At 39.5% G+C, this 15,911-nt stretch overlaps 1 protein-coding gene across 2 annotated transcripts in view; it reads left to right on the top strand.

Annotated features, from left to right (window-relative positions):
• The first annotated feature begins 27 nt into the window (after positions 1-27).
• Positions 28-15,911, top strand: part of LOC116251017 (pentatricopeptide repeat-containing protein At1g76280) — a 68,576-nt gene continuing 52,692 nt past the window's right edge. The window contains exons 1-4 of one of the 2 annotated variants that reach the window (XM_031625065.2): positions 28-558; positions 748-808; positions 1,568-1,755; positions 15,585-15,692. In XM_031625065.2, the coding sequence (XP_031480925.1) occupies positions 493-558; positions 748-808; positions 1,568-1,755; positions 15,585-15,692 (423 nt within the window). In that variant the 5' untranslated portion in view covers positions 28-492. The remainder of the gene's footprint in view (positions 559-747; positions 809-1,567; positions 1,756-15,584; positions 15,693-15,911) is intronic. The other variant, XM_050076923.1, reaches the window with a different exon arrangement.

Below are 15,911 nucleotides of genomic sequence, written 5' to 3' on the forward strand. Positions count from 1 at the left end.
TTCTCATCGCTTCGACCTTCTACCGAAACGTAAAAAACCCTGCCTACTGAAAGTGAAGTTGAAAAACATTCCGGGCGGTGGGAAACCTTCCTCACTGGAAAGTACCCCCTCGAAAGTCTAGAAGTGAAATAAAAGGAGATTCCGGGAAGCAGGGCGGAGCGATGAGAAGCGAATTTGAAAACAGAGGGCCAGTTTCGACGAGAAGCGAATTTGAAAACAGAGAGCCAGTTTCTTAGCAGCGGTACTGAATTGGGCCGATGTTTCGATAAAATCCGGTCATAGTATTCCTCCTCCTCGGCCGCCTTGAGAGCGGCGCCTCCCGCCCGCAAGTGGCCCGGGCCGAGCTCTCTTTCTTTCTCTCCTTTCCTCAATATGAAGCCTGAGGTCGACGCAAGGAGTTTGTCGATAGTCCCTTTGCTCCTTCATCTCCACTGGCATTTTGACACTCTTCATTGATCGATCGATTTTGCTCGTTCAGCTCGTCGTTCATTCATGTTCAAGTTGCTGAGGCTTCCTCTCCGGCTTCTTTCCGGCTCGTGCCGGGGCCTCTCTCGCAACGTAATTTCCATTTTCCTTCGTTTTTCATTGCTGATCGTAGTTTCTTGCGACTATCCTTTTCGTGGGAAGAGATCGCAACGGCTATTTTTGTTTTTGTTTTGGTCTTTGCGAATTTACCCCTACTCAACTATCTGGCTCTCCATGCTGCATTTGCTGATATTTCGTTGTTTCGTCCGTTGTTTTTTTTAGTTAAGTAGGAGCAATGTCACGTTGGTGGAATCTGAACAATGGCGTTCTTCCTACCTAAGAGGTACTTCGATGTTCTTTTCAAATTCTCAGGCCAATTCCATTGCATTTATTTGTCTTTGTAATGTTGTAGTTCGTTTCTGCTGTGACAGTATTTTTTTTTTTCTGTTCCACTCGATTCTCCATCGAATAGTAGGACAGTCAACATGAGGATTTCGTAATTATCACACTTTTGTGGAATCTGGACAAATTTTGAAGAATCAGGGTTAGTTGGAACTGTAGTTTATTCACCGAATGCCTCGAAGACTTCATGTTTTTCTGGGTTGGTAGTTGTTTTCCGTTCAATTACTGGGGGCAACATTTTTCCATCAACTCCTGAATTTTGAACGAGGTCTTTTCCATTGCCTGGCTTGAAAAAATTGTATTTGGCGATAGGAGCCATTAAGAATAGTTCGTGTAGTTGCTACCAGATTTTATATGAGCCTCATGTATAATGTATATTTTACCGAGGTGCGAAGCTATGGGCTGTGTCCTGGCTGATGATAGATGATTCATAAACCGAAATGTTGGTTGATCCAAAAGTGCATCTCGATACATGAATGATGAAGAGAAACTTCTTTCTAATTTTAATTTTTTTGCTAGGTAATCTGAAGGAATAAAGCAATGATTTTCATAATTATTTGGATAGTTTTTTAACAAATTAATACTCTGAAAAGTGATACTTCATATGAGTGTGTTACGCGCAAGAATACCTGGACACTCTAAATGTCTATGTTTCATACTTGCAAGCAAGTATAGGTCTTGAATTTCTTATTTCATGCAGGTTACGGGCATTTAGCACTTCTGGAACAGTCAAGAACAAGGCAGATGAATGTTCAGATTGTGGATGCATTACGCTTTGGGGATGAGGGGAAGGCTTCTTGTTTGCTTTGGAATAGTGATTGCAAACAGTTATCTGCTGAGGATCTTCTCCCCATTCTTGGGTACTGTTCAACGGCCCCTAAGCCACTGGTAGGTTATTAACTTCTCTGATTCTTGCCCCTTATTACTAAAGATTTTTCCTGATATTGACTAAAGCTTTATATAATTCTTCTCATTACCATTCACAAATTTATCACACATCCACCTTCTATTGATCTTTTTCCAGAAAAATTGTTCCGGTTTCAAAGTGGGTAGAAAAATAATTTAGGTGAAAAACTTTTGTGTGTTTTGCGGCCTGGAATTTTGTTTTTGCTATTTGATAAAACAGGAAAAACATTATGGATTAAAATGTTACTGTTGGGCTGCTGTGTGTTATCTTACATTTCTGTCAAAATAACAAGGTTTACAAACTTAAGTAAAGAAATAAAGCACAAACCTTGGGCTTAATTTTTCACACCAGTATTTTTCAATTTAATGACTAATATATCCTGTTAGCACTAATATAAACTAGGTGGTGTTAAATATATTTTATGTTGTTAGGGGGAGTTCGGATGTCCCAAGCCACAAAGAAATATATACCTTTTCTTCTGAGTTTCCAATTACTGATCTTCCTTCTTCAGCTCCTCCAATTGTTCTTTTAGCTGTTTTAGATTACAAATGCTCTTCGTATTTAGGCAGATCTTCCTTCCGGATGCGAAGTCTAATTCACAAGCATGCACAAAGAAGGTCACAACGTCATGAGGCAAGACTATTTTGCTGCTATCTTTCATTTAAAACCCAGTGGACATGCTGGACAGCTTTTATAGTAACACCATCAAAACGAGAAGCAAACTATCTATCATGGTGGTAGCCTTTGCCTTGAGGATCAAAGGATGTTGCAAATATGAAACTTGTCTCACCTAGAGGCTTGAGTCTCAACTCTCAATATACCAAGTTGGTTCCTTTAAAAAATCAAACTCACTGTATTTTGCAAAAGGTAAAATCACATGTTTGACAATAATAATAGACGATCTTTTCCAACTGCAAGGGCCTACAGCCCTACAATTTATTCACTTTCCTTCACGTTTCTTATACTTCTCTTCAAATCTTTAAGGTTCACAACATAATTAAATACTACTTCCAAAAGACCATTATTCTCAGCCATTAACAAACATCATGGACTATTTGCTTACTATTGTATCTATAGAGTTTCACAATTTTTTTTTTACTGTTTGTTGTTTCTCTGCTCTTTGTGACTAGTATAATTAAGCATGTCGAAGCAGTTTTTTCATAATAAAATTGTTCCGTAATGAGGAAGGGGAGAACGAGAGAGAGAAAGAGAGAGAGAGAGAGAGGCGGTAAAAAGATCACTTCAATATCGTGCTCTAATCTCTACTAAAGGAGAGATTAGGGCACGGCTGTATCATTTACAAAAGAAGGACAACTAAATTATTAAAAAGGACAAAAGAGAACCCTAACTTTTAAATATTCAAATAACTACCACACTACACTTAAAGCAAACTTTTTACTTTCAACACTCCCCCTCAAGCTGGAGCATAGATATCAACCATACTCAGCTTATTACAACATCTAGAGAAATCACCAATCGGAAGTGCTTTCGTAAACATATCTGCTGCTTGGTCTTCAGAAGCTACATGAACTGTAGACACCACACCTTCTTTTATAAGATCGCGAATATAATGACAATCCACCTCAATATGCTTAGTTCTTTCATGAAATACTGGATTGTTTGCAATATAAGTAGCAACCTTGTTATCACAGTACATTCTCATAAGGAGAGGAACATTAATACTCATATTCGTTAGCATAGATTTAACCCACGTCATCTCAGTCGCTGTTTGAGCCATTGCTCTATATTCAGATTCTGCACTAGATCTAGAGACCACATTTTGTTTCTTGCTTCTCCATGATATGAGATTACCCCCAACAAAGACACAAAATCCAGTTGTGGACCTTCTATCATCAACAGACCCTGCATAGTCAGCATCACTGTAAGCAACCACATCTAGAGATTCACCTTTCTTAAAGAAGAGACCTCTGCCTGAGGATGATTTTAGACATTTCAACACCATCAACGCCGCATCCCAGTGAACTTTTCTAGGCTTTTCCATAAACTGACTTAATTTTCCAACAACAAAGCTAATGTCAGGTCTTGTTACAGTAACATAAAGTAGTTTTCCAATAAGAGACCTGTAAGATCGGGAATCTACTGGTTCTGATTGATCATCATGAAGATGAATCCGAGGATTCATCGGGAGATTAGCCGGCTTGGTCCCTAGCATCCCTGTGTCCTGTAGTAGATCAAGAACATACTTCCTTTGAGATAATGCTCCGGCTTGAGGTCATGACAACTATACCTGTGGAGGTCTTCAACATATACTATCATGACAACTATACCTGTGGAGGTCTTCTTGATAAATAGAGAATGATCTATAGGAGATCGTTCAAATCCACATTGTGAAACTACCTCTGATAATTTGTGGAACCATGCCCTGGGACTTTGTTTAAGTCCATAGATAGCCTTCTTCAACCGACACACTTTACTACACTCCTCCTGTTTCTCGAACCCTGGAGGTTGTTGCATATACACGATCTCCTCAAGATCACCATACAGAAATGCATTCTTCACATCAAGCTGATACATAGGCCAATCAGAGTGTACCACAACTGAAATAATAAGACGAATAATACCCAATCTTGCCACTGGAGAGAACGTCTCAAAGAAGTCAACCCCGTATGTCTGAGTGTAACCTTTAGCCACTAATCGAGCCTTGTATCGCTCTATTGACCCATCTGAATGATATTTGACTGTAAATACCCATTTGGAGCCAACAATGTCACAATCTTCAGGTGGATCGACCAACTCCCAGGTATCACGCTGTACGAGAGCATCCATCTCATCTTGCATAGCTGTTCGCCATTTACCATCTAGTAAGGCCTGTTGATGGCAAGTTGGGACAGTATGAACTGCCATAGCCTTAAGAAACTGTTGTAAGTTATCATCAAGATGGGCAGTGGAAACAAAGTGAGAGATAGGATGCATGGTACACTGTCTCTTGCCTTTGCGCAGAGCTATAGGCAAGTCATATGAAGGAATAACATCACGTATACTTACTTCAGTGGAGCTCACATCTTGAGAAGAGTCTGATGGTCGACCATGAGAGGGGGGGTCCTGTCGCCGAGTGTAGACCAATGGAGGATCTTGAAACCTATCCATAGTCAGAGTAGGAGATGGAAATGATTGCAACGGGATAGGAGGGATAGGTAAAGGGATAGGACATGACATTTCAGATGATGCAAAGGTAGGATTAAAGTAAGACCTAGACTCAAAAAAAAAGTGACATCCGCACTGATATACTCTTTGTGAGTTACTGGATCAAAGCACTTGTACCCTTTTTGGTTTCGAGGGTGGCCAATGAACACACACTTAATGGCTTGAGCAGCAAGTTTATCACGTTTAGGCCCAAGAATATGAACAAAACAGGTATAACAAAAAACTTTTGGTGCAACAGAAAACAAGCTTCGATTGGGATAAACAAGTTTGATAGGCACTTTGTTGTCAATGGAGGATGATGGCAAACGATTGGTCAGGTAACAAGCCATGAGAATGGCATCACCCCATATGTATGCAGGTTCATGATTATGAAGCATTAGGGTACGAGCAACAGTTAGAATTTGCCGATGTTTTCGTTCGGCGACTCCATTCTGTTGTGAGGTATAAGGACATGTAAATTGGGGAGAAATACCATTTTCAGCATAAAAGGTCATTAAGATAGATGATTTGAACTCAAGAGCATTATCAGTGCGAATACACTTAACCACAGAACTAAATTGAGTTTTTATTTCAATAATCAAGTTTTTGAGAATACAAATTACTTCAGACCTTTCCTTCAACAGGAATACCCAACTGACTCGAGAATAATCATCAACAACGACAAGAAAGTACCTAAACTTATCTCGGCTAGCAACCCTGCTAGGCCCCCACACATCAACATGAAGAAGATCAAATAACCCTTGAAGGACTAAGACTCGAAGGAAAACTACTACGTGTGTGCTTGCCAAGTTGACAAGCCTCACACTGAAAGGACTCTGGAACTGAAAGATTAGGTAGGAGAGAACGAAGCTTGGGTGCTAAAGGGTGACCAAGCTGGAGATGCCATTGAAAGACTGCTGTAGGCTCTGATGTAGAAGAGGTAGCAGCAAGACCCATTGGAGCCGACAAGATGTAGACGCCCCCTTTCTCATAGCCGCTACCAATCATCTTCTCAGTTTGCAAGTCCTGAAATGAGCATGAACCAGGGTCAAAAACAACACGACAGTGTAAATCAGCAGTCAACTGTTTAACCGAGAGTAAATGAGATGGAAAGTCAGGAGCATATAAAACGTGGAATAGTCATAGACTGAGAAAGTTTCACATCTCCATAACCCAATATAGGTGACATTCTACCGTCTGCAATTTTGACATGACGTGGCTGAGAGAATCTATGCAATGTAGTGAACAAACCAGGGCTACTGCAGAAATGTCTCGATGCTCCTGAATCAATAATCCACAAAGTACCTGAGTCAGACGTGGAAGGACCCGCTGAGAAGGCTCGATCGGTCAACGCTGTAGAAGCTGAAGCATGTGAGGCTTTGTGTGTTAAAAATTGCTCATACTCAACTCTATCAATGCTAACTGTAACTGTCTCTGGCACTGTACTAGACGAAGCGTCCTCCACTGTAGGAGTGGCAATCTGTGCAGAGCCCATAGATGAGTGAGTAGGGCTCTTGCCCTGTTTGGTGACCGTATTTCTTCCCTGCGACAAAGAGGATGGGCGGCCATGTTTATCCCAACACCGATCCTCTAAGTGTCCAATCTTTCCACAGTAGGTGCATTGGAACCTCCCACGGCCCCCTGTTCCACGACCTATACCTCTTCCTCTGGCACTATAGGTGGAGCCATGACCACGACCACCCCCCACAGCAAGAGCAGAGGCAGACGTCACACCAGTTGGTTGAGACAAGCTAATAGCAAGACGGCTAAGTCTGTTGTATGCATCAGAGAGTTCAGGAATTTCACTTCCAGTGAGCATCTGATCCTTAGCAGCAGCATACTCAAGTGAGAGACCAGCAAGAAACTTTGCAACCATAGTAGGTTCAAAGTGAGACTTATAACACGATTTGCACGGAGGCCGCAAAAATTTTAGACGTTCATAAGTGTTAAAATATAAATCCTTCACCAGCACGTTGAAGAGGAGTCTCTTAGGATTCCACCTCCTTGTAGAATGTGTTAAAATATTTAATGTCCTTGTAACATGTGAAGAGTCTCCTAGGATTCTATGTTATAGTTAATATCCTTGTTATATGGGAAGTCTCCTAGGATTCTATGTTGTAGTTAATATCCTTGTAATATGTGAAGTCTCTTAGGTTTCTATGATGTAATTAATGTCCTTGGAGCTTGTGAAATCTCCTAGGATTCTACGATTGGAGACTCTTAGAATTCTGAAAATGAGATTATAAATAGAGGCCGTGCAAACCATTTTGGCTACGGCTTCTTCTCCTCAGTTTCTTCTTGTTTTCATTCTCTCTCTCTCTCTCTCTCTCTCTCTCTCTCTCTCTCTCTCTCTCTCTCTCTCTCTATCTTCCTGCGTGAGTGCTGTTTTCGGGTTACAGATATTGGTGCTACATTTCTATCATGGTATCAGAGCGCCAGGTTACGTTATCTCTACCAAACGAAATGCCCAAACAGGTCTGATCTGGTTAGAACTCTTTTCTCATCTTGTCTCTATCCTGAATTTACTTTTCTCTTGCGCAATTCTTGTTCCTTTTTCTTCTTGCTTACCAAGGACACATCTTGTTATATCATGTATTCTTTCCCTCTCATCTTCTACCTATATACCATTCCTTTCTGCTGTCATGGAAAACCTTTCGCATTCTGGCATGTCCTCAAGTTTTCTTCCTCACCTTATTACCGAAAAACTCAACCATGAGAATTATCTGATCTGGAAAAGGCAAATCATGCCTTTCATAAGAAGTCAAGGCCTCTTTGGACATCTCGATGGTTCAACAAAGGCTCCACCAATATCCGTCTTACAGGAAATAAAAAATGAGGCAGGAGAAGTTATTGCTGTTCATGAAGACAACAATCCTGAACATGCTATGTGGATGAGACGTGATCAAAGTCTGGTTGCGTATATTTTGTCCACTTTATCTCAACAAGTGTTACTTTCAGTTTCTGATGATTGTACTGCAGAAGAATTATGGGAAACCCTTGCTGATACCTTTTCCCAAATATCAGAAGCTCGAATTATGTACTTAAAGAAAGAATTTCAGAATTTGAGCAAAGGTTCAACGTCTATCATGGATTATTTGGGGCGTATTAAGGCCGTCGCAGACCAACTTGCTGCCTCAGGGAATAACATTTCTGATAAGGAAAAGGTGCAGCAAACCTTGAATGGACTTGGGCATGATTATCATGCTTTTATTACAGCTCTTGAGGTCCTTCCTGTTCTGCCTTCCTTCAACGAACTACAAGGTAAACTTCTCCAACATGAAATGAATATGAAAAGAGTCATTGAAAGGACTGATCAAGGGAACTCCCAAAATGTGTTGGCTATGAATGTAAAGTTTGGTAAGAGCCATGGGAACTCCAACCATGGTGGTCGTGGCATTCTACCAACACCACATAACCAAGGTATGTCTCCTTTGGATACTTCAAGAAAAATACCAATTTGTTTTCAGTGCAACAAGAAAGGACACATGAAGGCACAATGTTGGTTTAATCCTCAAAATAAAAACAAAGAGGTAAGACATGATTATAAACAAGGAGGACAAAGTTCTAAATCCACCGCTGAAGATATGCAACAGCTATTGATGGCCGCATTCTCAAAGATGACTATAAAGCAAAATGAGCAGGGAGAATGGTTCTTGGATTCAGGTGCAGCTACCCATGTGACAGGAAATGCAGGTAAATTGACTAACTTATCCCCTCATTACGGTAGAAGTTGCATTATAACAGGTGATGGAAAATCTCATCCTATTACACATATTGGAAATGCACATATTCCATTGTCATCCTCGTCTCTATCACTGTCTAATGTTGTTCTTGCTCCCAATATCAAAAAGAACATCATATCCATTTCTAAACTCATTGATGATACAAGCTCTTCTGTTGAATTCACACCTTCTTCTGTCTATGTCAAGGACCTCCAAACGAAGAAAATGTTCGCTAGAGGGGAGCGTCAAGGGAATATGTACGTCCTCAAGGAATGTCTACCTAAGGATTCATCCATTTTTGATATAGGATTGAAGACATTTTCTCTTTCTCATAATGCGTCATCAGTGCCAAGTTCTTGCCATTTTCAATCAAAAGTAAGGGGCCCTAACCAATTTTTGGAGTCTGATTTGTGGCATAGTCGGCTAGGACACTGTGGTCGACATTTCATTGAAAAACTTGTCACAGATAGTCTCATTCCAAGATCAAGTTTACCTCTTACTTCAAGTGTCAAAAAATGTTCAAGTTGTGGACTTTGTAAGAGTCATGTTTTACCTTTCCATAATATAAATCAAAGGGCTTCCAAACCTTTTGAAACTATTTTTTCTGATGTATGGGGGCCAGCCCCTATTGATTCCATGTCTGGGTCAAGATATTATGTTTTATTCATTGACTCTTACTCACGTTTCACCTGGATTTACTTCATGAAACACAAATCAGAAGTACCTCACATATTTCGAAACTTCTATGCCATGATTCAAACTAAATTTTCATCCAATGTGGTGCATTTTCAATGTGATGGAGGGGGAGAATATTCCTCGCTTGATTTTATTGAATTTCTACGTGAAAAAGGGATAACTAGACAAATTTCCTGCCCTTACACACCACAACAAAATGGTGTAGTTGAGCGGAAACATCGACATATAGTTGAAAGCGCCATGAGCATGATGCATGATACTAATGTACCCATTTCTTTGTGGACTGAAGCCTTCCATACTGCTGTATACATAATAAATTGTTTGCCTATGACACTCTTGATGTCTAAATCGCCATATTTTACACTCTTAGGCAAACAACCTGATTACAAGAACTTGAAGGTTTTTGGTTGTGTATGCTATGTTCACGTTGATGCTGCCTTGAGGAACAAGTTTCAAGACAAAGCTATTCAATGTAGATTCGTTGGATATGCTGATGAATATAAAGGTTTTCGATGCTATGATCCAACAACTAAACGTATCAAAACTTCAAGAAATGTCATTTTTGATGAACATAATTTTGATAATACAAATGAAATGCCTATGACCATTGAATCTTATGATCCCTGGACCAGTACACAGTTATTCAATGCAGATCCTGTTATAGAAAATGATGTGCCTCAAAGTGAAGATTCAGAGAGAGCAATACAACCGTCGGATATGGCTCAAAGTGAAAATCAAGAAGATCCAACACAGTCATTAAGTCATCACGAAAACAATAATGAACAGAGCAACGATGCACATCGGTATTCGGGTCTTATCTACAGTCGACGACTAAGGGACAGAGATGCTCACAGTGAAGAAGACAACATGCCCCACCTTAGAAGATCCCAACGCATTCGTCATCCCATTCACAGGTGGGTTAGCTATGATTCTTTATCACTTGATTTTCAGTTATTCATGGCAAAAGTTGGCAAGGAGGAAGAACCTACTTCATTTGATGAAGCATCAAAATCACATCATTGGAGAAAGGCTATGAAAGAAGAAATGGATGCCTTGCATGAATGTGGAACATGGGAGATCGTTCCGAGGCCACACGAAAAGAAGGTAGTGGGCTCCAAATGGGTATACAAAATTAAATACAAACCTGACGGCAGCATAGAAAGACACAAAGCAAGGTTAGTAGCAAAAGGGTTTACACAACAATATGGAGAAGATTATGATGAGACATTCAGCCCTGTGATCAAAATGGGAACAATTCGCGTGATTATATCATTGGCAGTTGAATATGGATGGAGACTACATCAAATGGACGTGAAGAATGCTTTTCTTCATGGTGATTTAAGGGAGGAAGTATATATGGAACAACCTCCAGGATACACGAAAGGAGACTCTCATGCATGGGTTTGCAAACTAAGAAAATCTATTTATGGACTTAAACAGGCCTCACGTTCGTGGTTTGACAGTTTCTCTTGCAAGGTTCAAGAATGTGGTTTTCGGAGATGTCCTCTAGATCACTCTCTTTTCATTTATCGAAAGGAAAACATATTTACTTTACTTCTTATATATGTTGATGATATTGTTATCACAGGCAATTCAGAAAAACACATAGAAGAAGCTAAAGTTTTGATGATGCAAAACTTCAAAATGAAAGAGCTTGGTGATTTACGATTCTTTCTTGGAGTGGAGATTGATAGGCACAATAATCGCCTCACATTGACACAACAGAAATACACGTTGGATTTGTTGAAAAAGTCAGGTATGTCTGATTGTAAGCCTGTTGGAACTCCTAGTGTTCTAAATCAAAGACTAAGTGCTCAAGATGGGGAGTTATATGAAGATCCTACGCAATATCGAAGTATTGTTGGGGCACTTCAATATCTTACATTTACTAGACCAGATATTATATATGCTGTGAATCAAGTATCCCAATTTATGCATGCACCTAGAGATACTCACATGGATGCTGTCAAAAGAATATTAAGATATCTTAAAGGGACAGCAGGAGATGGCTTAGTTTATGGTAAGAGTGAAAATATAACTACTGGACATCAACTTATGACATTCACAGATGCAGATTGGGCTGGAGATCCCGATCAAAGAAAGTCCATTTCTGGTTTTTGTATTTTCATTGGACGTAATCTTGTGTCTTGGAGTTGTCGAAAGCAAAAGGCAGTAGCAAGATCCAGCACTGAAGCTGAATACAGATGCATGGCTGCAGGTACTGCTGAAGTTACATGGGTTAGACATTTGCTAGAAGACATTGGAGAAAAGATTAAAACATCAATGTTAATGTGCGATAATCAAAGCGCTATTAACATTACCTTTAATCCCGTACAACATGGTCGAACAAAGCACATTGAGATTGATCAACACTTTGTTAGACAAAAGGTGGAAGACAAGGAAATTCAGCCTATTTATGTTCGTACAGATGAACAAGTTGCAGACTTATTTACAAAAGGATTAACAAAGGAACGATTTTGGTTTCTAAAAGGCAAGTTGTACATGGTGCAAAACCATGCACAACTTGAGGGAGGGTGTTAAAATATAAATCCTTCACCAGCACGTTGAAGAGGAGTCTCTTAGGATTCCACCTCCTTGTAGAATGTGTTAAAATATTTAATGTCCTTGTAACATGTGAAGAGTCTTCTAGGATTCTATGTTATAGTTAATATCCTTGTTATATGGGAAGTCTCCTAGGATTCTATGTTGTAGTTAATATCCTTGTAATATGTGAAGTCTCTTAGGTTTCTATGATGTAATTAATGTCCTTGGAGCTTGTGAAATCTCCTAGGATTCTACGATTGGAGACTCTTAGAATTCTGAAAATGAGATTATAAATAGAGGCCGTGCAAACCATTTTGGCTACGGCTTCTTCTCCTCAGTTTCTTCTTGTTTTCATTCTCTCTCTCTCTCTCTCTCTCTCTCTCTATCTTCCTGCGTGAGTGCTGTTTTCGGGTTACAGATATTGGTGCTACATTTCTATCAATAAGTAGCTTTCACTGTCGCAAAGTATTGGGATAAATCTTGATTTCCCTGTCGGAGGTTGTGCAACTCTTCTTCAACTTGAAGAATTTTACTCACATTCTTATCTTGAGAATATGTCTGTCTAAGGAAGTCCCACATCTCCTTCGCAGTAGTATAGTAAGTAATAGTAGAAGCAATTTGAGGTTGAACACTATTCATAATCCAAGACATAACCATGCTGTCATCCTCTTCCCAGGTTATGTACTTCCCTGTCTTGTTAATAGGCTCATCCTCTTCAATTATGTGTCTCTTTCGATGTCCTTTTACTGACAACATAAAGGATCTAGACCATAGTTCATAGTTGTGTCCATCTAATTTAACTGTAGATCCATAGGAGAAGGGATTTCCAACTCCTTTATGATCATTACCACCCTCCGATCTTTGGTTCTCAGCCATAATAAATCACAGCAAGAATGAGAAGACCAAGATAAAATATATATATGCAGCAGCTTCAAGCAAACTTCAGCAACAAAACAAAGGACTTCACGCAGACTTCATGAACAAAACAAAGAGACGTGCACAAGCTTCTTTCAACAACCCCAAACAGCACGATAAAAACAAGAAAAAAAGGGACACCTTGCTGGAAAAAAAAACTGCTGAAAGCACACAAGAGAAGACAAGGAATGAACGTGCTGAAAAATCCTTATAAAGGAAGTCTGCCGCTGCTACTAACATTCCACATCTTGCGTAGACAAATTGTGCACCTATTCTACTTCACCAGAATTTCTGATCATCCCTTAAACCACAACTACAAGCAGCATATTAACTTCTCTTCAACGCTTTAAACAGCCATGAACAGCACATAAAAAAAAATTCCACACACTCCACGTGAGGATCTGGTCACGCCTTCCACATAGGCGAGATCAGATCCTCCTCCACGCAGCAAGAAGTATGAGATAAGTTAGAGATTACACCAGCACCAGCCTGAGATGCTCTCGTAAGAAAGATGGGCAAGAAACGATGATGCCAGCAGTTTGAGACGATAAAGGATCACGCCAGCAGCTTGAGACGATGACGCCAGCAGCTTGAGACGATAAAAATTACACCAGCAGCTTGAGTCGTGGCTCTGATACCATGTTCCGTAATGAGGAAGGGGAGAACGAGAGAGAGAAAGAGAGAGAGAGAGAGAGGCGGTAAAAAAGATCACTTCAATATCGTGCTCTAATCTCTACTAAAGGAGAGATTAGGGCACGGCTGTATCATTTACAAAAGAAGGACAACTAAATTATTAAAAAGGACAAAAGAGAACCCTAACTTTTAAATATTCAAATAACTACCACACTACACTTAAAGCCAAACTTTTTACTTTCAACAAAAATCACAATCACCCTTGAAACTCAATGCATCAGGATTCACCTGTGTTCATTTTTTCTTGGAAATGATAGCAACAAGAGAATCTAAGTCTCTGAAGCAACATCAGTTATTGCTACCTAATCTATCTCATGTAAAATATCACAAGAAGAAAATCTTTTACGAACCACTATAAAGAAAAACACCCATGGCTAAGCAGGAATTCAAAAGTATCAAACAAGGAAAACGGGAAATGTTTCCTGGGTTAAAAAATGTTACGGTTGGGCTGCTCCAGTTAAAGGTGGAAAAGACGGTTATGCCTTTACAGTTTTATCACAAGTTCCAAGCAAATGTTTTGAGGATACCGACATTTGCATGGTATAAAGAAAGCTAATAAAGTAGATAGCATGTTTGCAGGAGGGTTTGTTAGTTATACTAGATTCTTCTCTCCATAAATATTCATCTATGTGGCAAATAATTAACATGTATATCATCAGTCCAGAAAAAAAGGTCTGCCGATAACATTTACAGGGAACTGAACAACATGGTCCTATTTGTAGTACGAATTCGAAAAAAATTTAATACTCATAGTACGGGCTTCACTTTTCAAGCTAAGTACTTAACATGAACAAAACCACTGCACGAGTTGGAAACTTGAATGTCCTAATTGCTTGTTGCATTCAACTCACATATATTGTACGATGTTGTATTAATACTGTGATATTATCTATTGTCTAATCATATCATGCAAATTAGAAAGAAACAATCTTATAAAGAAGTCCATAAATGTGGCTAATCCAATCACAAAGCAACAAAGGACTCAACCTCGTCAATGGAGCAGAAGCAACAACAATGAGAAGAATATCATATGCAAATGGACCATCTTAAATAGTTCAGATATAATCACAAAGAAACAATACCACTGTAATCTACCAAGTACCAAGTACCAATCAAGTGGACACACATACATAAGTCTATCAAAATTTCACAAGAGAAAGAAGAAAGGAATGAACCAACTTGAAACTTAAAATGACAGTTCTGAGAGCCACAGAAAAATCATAAATCGATTGTTACTGTGTGCAAGGATGAGCAAAATAGATGAAGACAATAAAGGTGTTGCTTGACACGAGAGTAAGATGTGAAATGCTAGAAGGGAAAAATATGAAAAGGAGAGATCAGAGACAAGAAAGAGATAGTTTTGTCAGCTAATCTCTGTTGCTTACAGGGCACATTGATGCACCAGGAAACAACATGGTTTGGGAAAAGTTTTCTATTTTTTTTTTCAAAAAATGGAAGAGGCACATCAAGCTCCAGAATACTTTCTGAAATTTAAGGGCCATCCCTAAACTCTTTTTCTGCTCTTGTGGGTCCTTATTTTCATTTCGCAGCCTCCATCAAAGCTCCTTTGCAGCACCTCCTGTTCTAGTCTGGCCTTTGCTGAATGGCCCCAGCTCTGCTATATGCTCTCCTCCAGTCGCCCTGCTGCTCTGGCAACCTGTCAGCTCTCTTTCTCTCTCTCTTCCTCTCTCTCTCTCCCCCTGTTGCAGGACTCACTTTATGGGAAAGGGTGCTCCCTTGCCTGGACCTTTTCCACCTGGAACCTATCTCATTTCATCTGTGGTTGGATAATTGCTCTTGCTGATGGTTTACAGTCAAACATCTGATTCTCTATGGCTCTGGCGCGAACAGGATTTTCCACTCATGATCATCGAACAACGGGGATATATATGCCTGTAGAAGTATAATGTGCTAGGCGGTTCAATCTTTAACTGTTCTCTTTTGTTGCTGTTGATTCTGTTGGCTATGGATATCAGCATGTTTTTCTTTCTTTTTCCATTCCATTGTTCCATTGTCTTGAAATTTCATGGCATAAATTTCCTTAAATGTTTCTATGAGCAAATATATTGCTACAATAATTTGAACTTTTCATCCAGTTTGCGATGGAGGTATGGAAATTCATGGATGAAAAAAACATTAAAGTCAACCAAAATTGCTCAACGCTTATGCTTCTCTCTTTGATTAAAAGTGGCTATCTAGATCAGGTATGCTCAACTCCCTACTGGTTTTGTTTTTACTATTTTCCGCCCATAATACTTGTTGCTTCCAAAATAAAGTAGCATAACCTACTTTAGCTGTGCATCTTTATTTCAAACTGTGCTCTTTCAAGTTTACTGGTAGTGACTGCTGCTTTATCTGAACATGAACTTGGCATTCTAAGTGTTAGCTTTATGATGAAGTGCCAAATAGTTTGTAAATTGGCT

The sequence above is a fragment of the Nymphaea colorata genome, chromosome 3 (assembly GCF_008831285.2).
Source record: "Nymphaea colorata isolate Beijing-Zhang1983 chromosome 3, ASM883128v2, whole genome shotgun sequence".
Lineage (NCBI taxonomy): Eukaryota > Viridiplantae > Streptophyta > Magnoliopsida > Nymphaeales > Nymphaeaceae > Nymphaea > Nymphaea colorata.